A 12,689-nucleotide genomic window follows, 5' to 3' on the forward strand; every position below is an offset into this window, starting at 1 on the left:
AACAACGACCACAAGATGATGAACAATGAACATATTTATTTTTTTGTGTTGTTTCCATTACCATTGTCCTTCGTGGTATTATTTTTGTATACAAATTTCCCATAAAATGCAAACAAAAAAACGCTCATGGTTAATACACGCTGACACACACGCAATAACAATAAACACACGCACACGTTACCTTAAACACAACCGCAGGTATTGGTCCAAACACGAGGTCACACATACGAGGATACGATTCAGCAGGTACACGTGTATGGACCACACAAAGATAAATATCCCCCGTATAGCCGCCAAATACTGCTGGGGAAAGAGCTGTTAGCGAGCATTCTATTAAGGGTGGTACAGCGCAGGGGGGAGTTGATCAACAACCACGCCCGGTCGTCTTTGTCTCCCCCGCTACTTTGAGGCTGAGTCGACCTAGGGGAGGCCGAGGGTCGGTTCAAATATTCGCCAATGTAGTTTGGTGGCGAGCGGGAATTGAACTCATGTGGCCCGGTTCGGAGCGGAGTGCGCTAACCCAATGTCCCGCCACTCTGTTTGTTATGCACCACACGCACTCACACAGGCGGAGTACGGTCCCTTCAAATATGAACACAACGACAACTCCCCGGCACGGTACGGCAGTGGAACATTTACCGCGAGAACGGGTAGGAGCATTCAAATTACCACGCACACCCAGAAGGCATGATGACCACATGTGACCCACGCAACTGCCTGCGCCTGTATACGCCTGACGCAGGCACACCTGGACCGCGCACAAATACGAAGATTAATCTCCCGAACAGTCACTGTCGGGGCGAGTGATGTTAGCGAGCACCTATTACGATTGACACGGAGCACGAGTCGGTGGTGTGGCCATAGGGTTGCCACCCCCCCCCCCCTCCCAACTTGCAGACACAACCTGGACATATTTATCAGTCAGCCAGCGTGTACTAAAACCGTGCAGTTCACTGTTATAAAGTTCAACACAATACCAACAGATCTGGGTACAAATCAATCTGTCACCCGAAGGATGCCAATTTTCGGGACTGTTAAACGCAGACAGCTGGTAAACCCGACGTGGCCAACAGATCCATCATGCCCATAATACAGATCCATGCCCGCCCACCTGTTGTCTCCCCAGTGCCACTTTGTATATGGCCAATGCACACAATCCGTGGCAAGTGCTATCCAGTCTCGGACTGGCTCTGCCTTAAATGGGTCCATGGTGCAGTGTGTAAACATCATCTTTGGGGAAACAAAGATGACCGGGCATGGCGACTGCTACCCCCGACCACACCATGCCAGTCTCTGTGTCTTACTCAATGATGCCATGCAACACTACACACCCAACACCACACACAACCCAACACGCAGCGCGTGCATTTGGCAAGGAATGTCTAAAAATACACGGCTGTTGATGTTTGAATTGACCGTAGTAAATGTTGATCGATTTTTATCTGTTTTTCCACATTATCATTGGTTTGTTTTTCTTACAAATATGCCCCCGGTGCTGGCCTGGCAGGAACACCTGTCCGAATATGAAGAACTACGGCTGCCGTGTCGTCACCTCTAGCCCGAGGATAGGAAATGCGATCGGAGACGGAGATAGGTGGCTTTTTTCGACCTAGTTAACATCTCGCCGGGGTGGCAAGATGTTAACAACTTCGCCTGGTATACAGGAGATTGTGCGTTTGATCTCGACCCTGACGCCTGTATATTTGGAGTTTTCACGTCTTATTTCCCCGTGGTCGCGTGGATTTTTCTACGGGTCCTCCAGTTTCTCCTTCCACATTTATAAACATGTATTTAGAATATTTGGCTGCGATTAATTTACACACAAGCCACGTCGTTGAGCTATCATTCGTGATAGCCAGGTCGCTTCTGAAAAAGAGTTACATAGCTCAGTGGGGCTTACCTGGTAAATAAAAAGTTTAGTTTTAGATGACGCAAGGGAACTGGCAAGACCCCGGTGAGATTCATATTCACTCCATCACATTGCGGTTGAACTCTGCGGTGGACTCTTAAAACTCAGCCTTGAACGGCTCGTCGAGTAAAAAAAAATACAACCGTAGGTTTTCGCACGACATAAATTTTCACCATACGATATCAAATATTACGATATCGGGTTTTAAAAGACTTTGTAACTGTATTATTAATGTATCGTTTTTTGTGATTTTGTCACTTTCAGAACAAATAAAAATAGTATTTCCATCACCGCAAGCCAGCCATAATTGTGTACAACCTAAAACGCTTACAATGCACACACGCTTTTAAAATGTTACGTATTATGGTCATTTGCCAAGTTTTTGCAGTAGGGGGCAATGATTGCTAAACTGAATATAGTATTTCAATTGAGTAACGTGCAGTAATTTTTGCAAATTTGGACCCACGATGCGAGTACACAACGGCCCCCTGTTGCCAACGACATCACGAGATCTTCAATGTCCACTGTGAAGCAGACAGCGCGCGCAGGGTGTTATTACGGTTCATGCACCCGCTGCAATAACCAGGGCGGGCTGCTGCGTTCGAACCGTGAAACTCTGCAAACAAGCGGGGGGGGGGGGGGGGGCGCATGCTCAACCACGACCCAAAATCAAAGCAACACGCCATCAGCCGCTCGGAAACAGTCTCGTGAAGAACTACCTAGATTTGTAATTGCTATTTACTCTGAAACGTTTCTTCAAATTTTGTCTGCCACAATCACCTTGATGTTCTCAATGGGGATGGTAGGATTACCATGGACCTTGTATCATGCACTATGTCGTAGCATTGCCATATCGCGGCAGCCCTAGATAAAATAGACATTAAGGGACCGTGTTGGCAGAAGAGCGTTCACCAGGGGCAATATTACCTCGCCCTTCTTTTCATTAACAACCATGCCAAATAGTTTAAATAAAAAAAGTATACAAAACAAGCTCACGTTTGGGGAAGCGGTCCTTTCTTCTTGGCAGTGAGAAAGAACTGGCAGAATATTGTGCCAGTCAGATATTTTTTAAATTATAGTGAAACCTTGTTCTTCCAAAGTCAACATTTTCACGGTCTAAACCCCCTGTTGATACAATGTCTCATTTTCCACACGAACGCTGACCCTATTGATTTTCCAACGAACCCTAAACCTGTTCAGTCTCACAATGAACGATACAAAGTGGTTCAACCTCTCCATACAGACAGGACCTGGAGCCAAGAAACACCGCATGCTTGATCCTCAACGACGCCAACAACAGCTGGCACCGGGGCCGCTGGCGCCACAGCCAGACATAGGTGGCGCTGAGGTCCGGCCGTCTGTGTCAACAATCGTTGCAAGCGTTACTCCTGCCATTCCTGCTGCATTTGCGCCGGGCGCAGAAGCGACTTGCGACGTGATCGTTCTCGTGCTGCCACCATGTTGTCAAAGACGGCAACATCGCTGCCAAACTCAGCGCCATGAGCAACCAGAATGATGGAGATGGCTGAATGATGACGATGGCAGCGATGTCCAGGCAGCAGCGCCAGCTACATCGACCCCGGAACAGATCCGAGCACCCGCCGACCCGATGGTCCCTCTCGCCAGATCCTGTGCAGTGGTGGCAGCGGTAGTGGCAGCGAGAATGATGGTGGCGACGAGGATGGCGGTGGGAGGCGTGGTGGTGGTGCCAGCAGTGGAATGGTGGTAAGTGGTCGTGGAGGGAGATTGGGTAGTGGTAGAGGGGAGGTGGCAGCAAGCACCAGCGACAATGGCGATGGCAGCAAGGACGGTGGTGGTGGTAGTAGTAGCGGAGGGGGATAGGGTCAGAGAGGATAGATATTGTGAGAGGTAGAGGTGGCGGTGGGTGGAAAGAGAGAGGTGTGATGGTGGCGGAAGTGGTAGCGACAATGGCAGTGGTGACGAGGACGGTGGTGGTGGCGCTGGAGAGAGAAAGTGTTGGAGGGGACAGATGAGGCGGCGACGGTGACAGCGGTGGTGGCAGTGTGGGACGGCGATCGGAGGGGATTCACTTGGAGGGGGGGGGGGGGCGGCGTTAGTGTGCATTAGTCGCAGTCGAGCGAGTGCGCCTGCCGGATGTTGAGGGCGTCGCGCAGCATGATGTCGCGCAGGCGCCAGAGCGCGTGCGCCAGGCTGTTGTGCGCCCCCTTGCCCTGCAGCCAGTGCGTGGGCAGGCGCGCTTCCTGCTCGCGGCTCAGGGGGACATCCTCCCGTCGCGCTGCACCGGCAACGAGGGGTGCCGGATGAAGGTCGGGGGTCAAGAGTCACGGGGAGTCAGCGGCAAGCAAAGGGCAAGGGGCGGACGGAGAGGTCAGGGGGCGCGCCCACCAGCAAGGGAGGGCAGGAAGTAGAGGTCGTAGGGGTGGAAGTTATTCAGAAGCAAGACAGGGGAAGAGGAATGTGGGAGGAAGGGGGGGGTGGGGAAACCAAAATATTGAAATAAGGTTATGAATGCCAACGTTGGCAGAATTAAATTATAAAAATTAAAATAGGCATGTCTTACAACTGTAATTAAATCAAAGTAAATATACAATGCAATAACAAAAAGTTACATTTAAAATAGGAATGAAAAATTTTCTTGAAAAAACTATTTGCAACAAAAAAACCCACCTACTTAATTGGAAAATTAAATGAATGCAAATTACACAATAAAAAAAGCCAAATTGGACAAAAACAAGTCCATACATGAAGCCACTGCTGCTACGGCAGAGAGACCGGCAAAACATCGCCATCATCGCGGTGGTGTGTTCACCTAACCAACTGATAAAATCCAGAGAAAATCGGTGTAGTTGACTGATGCTTCTAAACGCAGAATCACTCCAGTTGCTCTCTCACTGCTGTTCAGTCACTGCTTCGTCACTCTTTTACCTGCTACTACCACGTTCAGTGTTCCCATGAACCTCAAGCCCTGCCAGCTTCATCAATGTCAAGCACTCGTTCTGTCAGAATGACTGTTTATATGAGGCCCCTCAGCCACCCCAAAATCTCAAAAGCCCCCCACATACCGGCAAGCGTCTACTCCCACCGGCTGACGGTGGGGGGGCACTCATTGAGGTTCTCGTTGAAGGATTATCCTTTTAGCGCTGGCTTTTTAGCGCCAGTATAGGAAATCCTTTCATCCATATGGCTGCTTTCATATAGGGTGAGTCCCTAATAGCCACACAACTTTACTCTAAAGTTTCACTCGTATTGGAACATATTTATGAGAGTCATCATGTAGAGCAGTCACATCGACAGAGAGATCGATCGACTGACAGAAGTAGCTGATGCATTTACGCTTTCAACCCGGGTTGGACCATGCGCGGGCCTGCGCCCACGATTGTTTATCCTTGATCTAAGATGGTAAAAGGACACGAGAATGAATGAGAACATTGGGCCACTGAGGCCCCACTCCTCAACCACAAACCTCCAACCCCGAAAGCCCCCCCCATACATACCGGTGACCGTCTGCTCCCACTTGCTGACGGTGGGGCACTCGTTGTTGAGGTTCTCGATGTAGCGGAGGTACGCCTCCGAGTGCAGCAGGCGCTGGGGCCGGGGCGGCGCCGCCACGAACATGGGCGCCGGCGGCAGTGACGACACAGCCGCCACCGCCACCTGGGGCGCCGGGTACGGGGGGGGCGGCTGCTGAGACTGTGCACACAGTTTGGGGGGGTCGTTATTAATTAAAGAAATTTGCGGGGGGAAGGGAGTAGTTAAAAATTAACCCGTAAAAACAACGTTTTTCACTATAAATCCTTTATATGTGTGGCGGCTAGAGTCCTCTCGTCCTCTGGCTTGAGATGGCTGCCACCTATGGGTCAGATAATTACCTGCCACCATTAAGCAATTGGTAATTAAATATAATTTATTTTTTCCTAAAAAGTCTAAAATTTAGGAAAAATTTTTTCACGTAAATAAATTGTCACGCACAACGAGTCTGTTTGCAAAATGTCAGCTCGATTGGATCACGGGAAGTGGGTTAAAAAACGACCGAAAGATTTGCACGGTCGTAAGCGCGCAAGCAAGCAAGCAAGTGAACTTAATATAAAGGATTTAAATATACGTCGAACGGACGCGTGCGTGCGCGGCGGCGGCGGAGGGATGCGCGCTCGTCAAACTTGATCGGTCGCTTTATTTAAAAGTTGTTCCGCCTTGCGGCGACGTTGAAAAAGCTACGCGAGTGACCGTTTCCCGTCGTGGACGCGCAAAAACAAAGAGCGAAAAAACCTTGAAAAGGCTACAACCGCCACGTCATTCTCGCGACTGCGGCGTCACTTTTGCTACGTTGGCAGGTGACCCCTCTCGGCCCAAGGGGAGAAAGGAGATTGCCAACGCGGGTCACACTCTAAAAAGGTGGCATACCCGTTGGGAACGGTAGGCAATCAGATACTAACGAAATGCTGATGCCTAATCCTACTAGCCACCCGGGCCATAGGGCTACATCTAACCCTGACCACACTCGCAAACCAGACTTTGGCACCAGCTCTAACCATAACCACACTAGCCACCCAGTGTGGTTATGTTCGCGTGCATGTGTATGTATATGCATACCTGTTGGAAGCCAGCTCCTGGTGTCTGGCCTGCCCCCACTGCCCCCACTTGCTGCCCCATGACACGTCCACCTGCTCACGGCAAACAACCACAGCCACAATGATGACACCGGCCTTTTCAAAACACACACCACGCCGCTAACCACGCAAAGCCAAATCTGCAGCCAATAAGCCTGCTGCTCTCGACTGCGTAAGTACATGCCAAATCCACAAGCACTGGTGGGTGCCTTGCTAGGAATTGTGCGCTTTCCCCATGAAGTCAAGTGGCCTAAATATATTTCAACATAGCCATGATCACCACCAGTCACGGTCAATCCACTGCTGGATGAAGGCTTCTCCAAGCCACCGCTGTCTCTCCCGGTCCTGCGATGTAATAATCCACCTGGCATCTGTACAGGAGCTCCTTTCACCGCTCTATCTCCTCGGTGGACATAATGAAATTGTGAAGCTCCTGCTAATTTCACGTTTTGTCACAAGGCACTGAGCACACTTTGGCACCCTCCACCCATTCAACTGAGTAAGACAAATGGCAAAACACTTGTTTTGATGTGAAAGTAAATTTCCAACATCTTACACGATTTGCGTGTAAATGAGCAATGGCCTCGAGATAGAGCACAGCTAATCCTGTGAGATTCATTCATTAACGAGCACCATCATCGTTAGCCACTACCAATCCACTGGTGGACGAAGGCCTCCCCATGCCATCCCCATCCTTCCTTGTCCAGTGTTGATATTATCCATCTCGCTCCTGCACACAAACCAAACTCCTCGCACTCCAAATCTGGGAACAACACGGATAGGCAACTCCCGGCATCCGCGCTTTTAGATGCGCTTCTGCTGCCGTCTGGAACGCTCTTCCTTCTGATATTAGGAAACCACTGGAACTATGGACTTTTAAATATAAATTCTACCTATGTGACTTTACAGAAAGAACCAAAGAGTATGGATTTCTTGAAGTCACGAAAGCTTTAAATCAAGATAAATTGAAAACTCATTCCTTAAGAACTGCTTTTTGTGTTTAGTTTGTTGTCCTTAACCCGCACCTCCGATTAGCACGGTTGGCTACGTACGGTGCGAAATAAGTTCAACGTACAGACGTACATCTGGATTGAAGCATTCCGCTCCGGTAAAAACACAGAACGTGACGTGGACGCAGCAGCCTTACCTGAAGTGATGGCGATGGGCTGGGGGTAAAACGGCAGCATGGGGGCTGGCGGAGCAATGAGGGGAGGGGCCCCCAGCCCCTCTATGGAGCCCTGTAGGCTGACCAGCGAGGGAGGGAAGCCCCCTATGAATCCTTCCCATCGACATGGGGTGGATGGGATGGGGGGGATGAGGCGGATGTTGTTTGGTCGGGTGTGAGATGTGGGGATGCAAATGGGGAGGAAGGAGGAACAGAGAAGGGGGAGAACAGGGAAATGGGGGAAGGGCGAGGAGTGGCAGATGAGAGATGGCCTGCGCATGCACAGTGAGAGCGTTTGGGGTGGATAATGATGATGCTGCCCAAGCGATGTTGTCAAGGCCCCAACAGCGGTGGTGTACAACCAATTAGTACCGCTGGGGCTGTGGCTTCTGGTTCACAGCCTGACGAAACGGCTGGAACATACAGAACCACTCTGATGGTACAAGCAAAAATGTACCCAAAATGTAATTAGGAGGGCCATTGTCCTATACGGAGTGCAACTTGTCTGCTCCGTTAACTCAAAAGAGGTTCTGGGGGTTATTCTCTACACTTGGGCAGCATCATAAATGCTCGATGTTACAAGTTTACAATTCCTTCCTTTCAATGATTAATGGTCTCTGCTCACGCTTACAATGTTTTATGTACGGCTGTTTTTACGTACTTACGTATGCATGTTCGTACTCTATATGTACAGACACGTGAGGGGCGATAGGCACGACTAAAATTGAACACTGAGAGTATTTATAGCATGTGTGTATGCACTCGCAATTAATGCTACGATATTCAATACAGCCACCAAAAGGCCATGGGCACTGAAGCGATTAGTTTACAAATTATAATGGGGCGGTAGCATAGCCCAGTGGTCAGCGAGTTCGCCACTCGTTGCAGAGGTTCACGGTTTGAATCTAGCGGTCGCCCTGATTGTTGCTGCGGGTAGATTAATCACGTGAATAAAAACCACGAGCCACTTGCTTCAAGGTGGATGTTAAAGATCCAGTGATGTAAATCGCAAGAGCAGGCCACTGTGTGCCAGCGTCATTTTACCGAAAGAACCAAAGAGAGTATCATAAAAGCTGTGATAAAGCAATTATTATTTGAAAAGCGAATTTAACGATTTGCCAAGTCATCATCGGAGGTGACTGAGTCCATCAACTCCCTACGCACGAGAACCCGGTTCGAATCATGATTGGGCAGCCAAAACTCGAATTCAAACCCAGGTTCTCAACGGCACTGGCTCAGTGTTTTGGACCTTCCGATCGCTCCCCACGTGCGTTAACCCGTACGTATACAATGTACACAGCCACACGTGTTATACACACACACACAAACACACACATGCGTGGCAGCACAGGGCACTGCCGTTTGTTGCAGGTGGCTCAGCAGCGGACCATTAACTCGTCATGCAAAAGCCTCACGGTCCACACCACACACGATGGGATGCGGTTACGTCGCGAAGGAGTGGCGACCGTGCGGCACCACTGTGCCACAGCCGATGTTTCATGCAACCGCCAAGAGTCGGGGGAAGTTCGTGCACAGCAATGGGGTGGTGGTGGTAGTGGTGGTAGTGGTGGTGGGGGAGATGGGGGGGGTGGCGGGCGAGCAGGGGGGCTGGTCCTGGTCACTTATAGCAAGGAGGAGAAAATCAGAGGTCGCAACCGGGTACCCGATACCCGTACCCTACCCGATACCCGGCTACCCGTACTCCGCCGGGTACGGGTAGCCGTTTGCGACCCTGGTGTGGCCGGGTACGGGTACGGGTAGACCGTGAGTCACTGGTGGGTAGACCGTGAGTCACTGGTGAGTAACCGTTTGTCACTCATTTCCCAACGTCTTGTCTCTTCTCACAATTCAAGTTCCTAGAATCAATCCACCCGCGCCTGCAACATGGCTTCATCCCAGAGGTCGCAATCAGTTACCCGATACCCGTACCCGGCCGGGTACGGGTGTAGGGTATGGGTACACCCGGGTACGGGTACCCGTTTGCGACCCTGGTGCGGCCGGGTACGGGTAAGGAATCAAAACCCGTTTGCGACCTCTGGAGCAAATGTCACGTGGAGGGGAAAGTTCTCTTCCAGTGACACTATTTACCCAGCAAGTGGCGCAGCCTCACTCATTTGCTGCTCGATTGGGTTGGTTTGTGTCGATCCCATCTGTTGTTGTCCATGTTTTTGCTTACTCACTCATCGTTTAAATGCTCGCACTTTCGCGTGGTAGTTCGCAAGTTAATTTGTTCGCAATTTAATTTGTTTACTTTCTCAATCACTCTTATGTTCGCTCACTCTCTCGTTTGTTCTATCCCAAGCACTATTGTTCACTAGTTCATTTATTTTCTAACTCGTACTTTCGATTATAATTAATTTGCTTGTTCATTCATCCATTCCATATTTCATCTGCTCGTTTTCTTCTCAATTTCATTAATTTGTTCTCTTGCTCAATTGCTTGTTCACTCACTCACACAATTATTCACTCACTCATTCACCCCATCGTCCATTCATCTGACTGCGCGTCCATTCGTCTGACTGCGCGTCCATTCATCCATCTGTCCGTCCGTCTGTCCGTCCATCCGTGCGTCCATTCGTCCATTCGTCCATCCGTTCATACCAGCGGCGGTGGGCAGCTGCTGCTGCAGCGCTCCCATAGGCGTCGGGGGCGGCACGACTCCCATGATGGCGCCCCCCGAGGGCGTGCCAGCGCGCGGCGACGCCGACGCCTGCTGCTGCTGGGCTGCGCGCTCCCTCTCCTGCAGCTCCGCCTGCTTAGCCGCGCGGTCTGCACACGCGCCACGCGGGGGGGGGGTGCATGCGGGGAGGCCATGCGCGATCACGCACCACGCCAAATGGCGCGGTTACACGCGCTTCGCATGTCGCATGGACGCATCTCGCAAACTCAAGTGCCACGCGAAAACTACGGGCACACGTGGTGCCGCTCTTGGCGGAAGGGCATTTGTGGCTGTGGTTTGGGAAAGTGGTTGCAGAGCTGCACCTTTACCTTTTTGTTACCAACCTTGTAGTAGGCATAGCAACATACGTGGGAGGTGGGGGCAGTGATGTAGCTATCAAGTCTCAAGACCCATTGAAGATTTCTTGGGTTGATAAAAGGCATTAGTGTGTGCATAATTTTTTATTAAAATCACGCTGGCCAGATGTCTTATAAGAGGTACCCCCACTTTACCCCGCCACACATGACCTGCCGATCGACTAACCACAGCGTACCCATTCATACTGCTGGATGGGCCGAGGTTGGGGTGATTTCAAGAACACTGCCCTCATTGTTTCCATTGCTGCCGCTCTTCCTCTCACCAACGGCCACCTCCCCTAATCACCAGCGCAGCCGGCGCCACCTGCAGACGCAACCCCATGGGGCGCCATGGTGACGAAACGTTAACTACCTCGCCTGGTATGCATGAGGTCGTGGGTTTGATCCCAACCCTGACACCTGTATAGACGGAGTTTGCATGTCTCCTCTCCCTGAAAGTCGCACAGATTTTTCTCCGGGTCCTTCGGTTTTGTCTTCCACATTTAGAATCAACATCACGTGTTTAGAGTATTTTGCTGCTATAAATTCCCACGTGATAAGCTACTTCGTTGAGCCATCATTTGTGGCCAGGTCGCTTCTCAAAAGCAGCTATAAAGCTTAGTAGGCCTTACCCGGTAAAATAAAGTAGTTTATTTTTTGCTCTACAGCGCCGCGCTCTTCTCTTGCTCACTCACCCTCGTACTCGGCCTTCTTGACGGCGTCCAGGTTGCGCCACTCCGTGCCGACGATGCGGCTCAGCTCGCCGAAGGTGTACTCGGGGTTCTTGGCCTTCACCACGGCGCGCATCTCGCTGCTGAACAGGATGTAGCCGCTCGGGTTCGTCTTACGCTTGCCGTCCTTCGCCTTGCCCCGCACCGCCTTCGGAGTCGTCTGTGCCACGGGGATGAGGGGTGATGGGGAGGGGGGGGGTTACCCCGAAAATTCGGCGATAAAAAAAAACTGCGCAAAAAAAAGTATCTGCCTTGGCATCCGAGGCGGTGACGACATAACTTTCTGACCCGCCACTACTGGACATCTGTGAAAGAGAGCTTCATCGCTCATCAGATTTCTCCAGCATAAAGATTCCGATTCTGTCATTACTTGTGACGTCACGCAGAGGGGGATCGCAACGTTCCAAAGCTATCCAATCAAGGCCTAGAGTATTAATGATTCTTGCCTGTCTGGAACGAGAGGACCATGATAACTCTTGTAAAGATAAAGATGCTACAATAAAAAGCGAGTTGCAGTGGTGGTGGTGGTGGGGGGGGGGTGCCTGGTCTGCACCTGTGGGGTGAGGTACGCGGACGAGTCGAGGTCACCCGCTAGCGGCGCGTGGAGCTGCGAGAGCGCCGCGTGATCCGCCAGGTCGCCCTCCTCCTCCATGCCCTCATCGTCCTCCTCTCCGCCGGCGCAACCGGCACCACCGACGCCGCCGTCCTGCTCCGCGAAGCGCGCCTCCAACTCGGCGATCTTGCGGTCGAGCAGCGGCGACGGCTCCTTAGCCGGCGTGATGGGCTTGCTGCACGGGGCACACAGAGACGCAGGGCCGCCAGTCGTTACTCTCTCTGAGGCGGCGCCCGTCGAAGCGGACCGCGGCGTTCATTCGGGACGGTGTCGGACGTTTCACTCCACGTGCCCTTTTTCTAAATACAGTCAACAACAATAACTATCTTCTTGGTTCTTTCGGTAAATTCACGTAGAATGGAAGTAAAAAAATAATAAAAATAAAACATATTTTATTTTTATTATTTTATTATTTCCATTCTACGTGACGTTACCGAAAGAACCAAGAAGATGAATCCCTGCAGTCACGAAAGCTTTAAATCGAAACAATACCTATTTTCTGCCACTATTTTCGTTGTATGTGTTGAACTTTTTTCGCACCGTACGTAGCCAACCGTGCTAATTGGAGGTGCTAATCGTTATCCATGTGTTTGGGTTTATCTGGGCCACCCCTCTCCCATTATGAATCGAGGACCGAAGCAACAAGGGAATTTCTACCGGAGCTTCT

General features: G+C 50.9%; 1 protein-coding gene across 4 annotated transcripts in view; it reads right to left on the reverse strand.

Moving 5' to 3' along the window:
- Positions 1-32: 32 nt before the first annotated feature.
- The window catches only part of PBRM1 (polybromo 1), a 32,949-nt gene continuing 20,292 nt past the window's right edge, over positions 33-12,689 (reverse strand). For 2 of the 4 annotated variants that reach the window (XM_078876553.1, XM_078876552.1), the window contains exons 24-30: positions 11,963-12,197; positions 11,374-11,569; positions 10,265-10,432; positions 7,646-7,777; positions 6,482-6,552; positions 5,386-5,581; positions 33-4,166 (exon numbers count right to left, since the gene is read on the reverse strand). In XM_078876553.1, coding sequence (XP_078732679.1) covers positions 3,994-4,166; positions 5,386-5,581; positions 6,482-6,552; positions 7,646-7,777; positions 10,265-10,432; positions 11,374-11,569; positions 11,963-12,197 — 1,171 coding nt within the window. In that variant the 3' untranslated portion in view covers positions 33-3,993. The remainder of the gene's footprint in view (positions 4,167-5,385; positions 5,582-6,481; positions 6,553-7,645; positions 7,778-10,264; positions 10,433-11,373; positions 11,570-11,962; positions 12,198-12,689) is intronic. The other 2 variants (XM_078876554.1, XM_078876555.1) reach the window with 2 other exon arrangements.

This window comes from Lampetra fluviatilis, chromosome 44, assembly GCF_964198595.1.
Source record: "Lampetra fluviatilis chromosome 44, kcLamFluv1.1, whole genome shotgun sequence".
NCBI lineage: Eukaryota > Metazoa > Chordata > Hyperoartia > Petromyzontiformes > Petromyzontidae > Lampetra > Lampetra fluviatilis.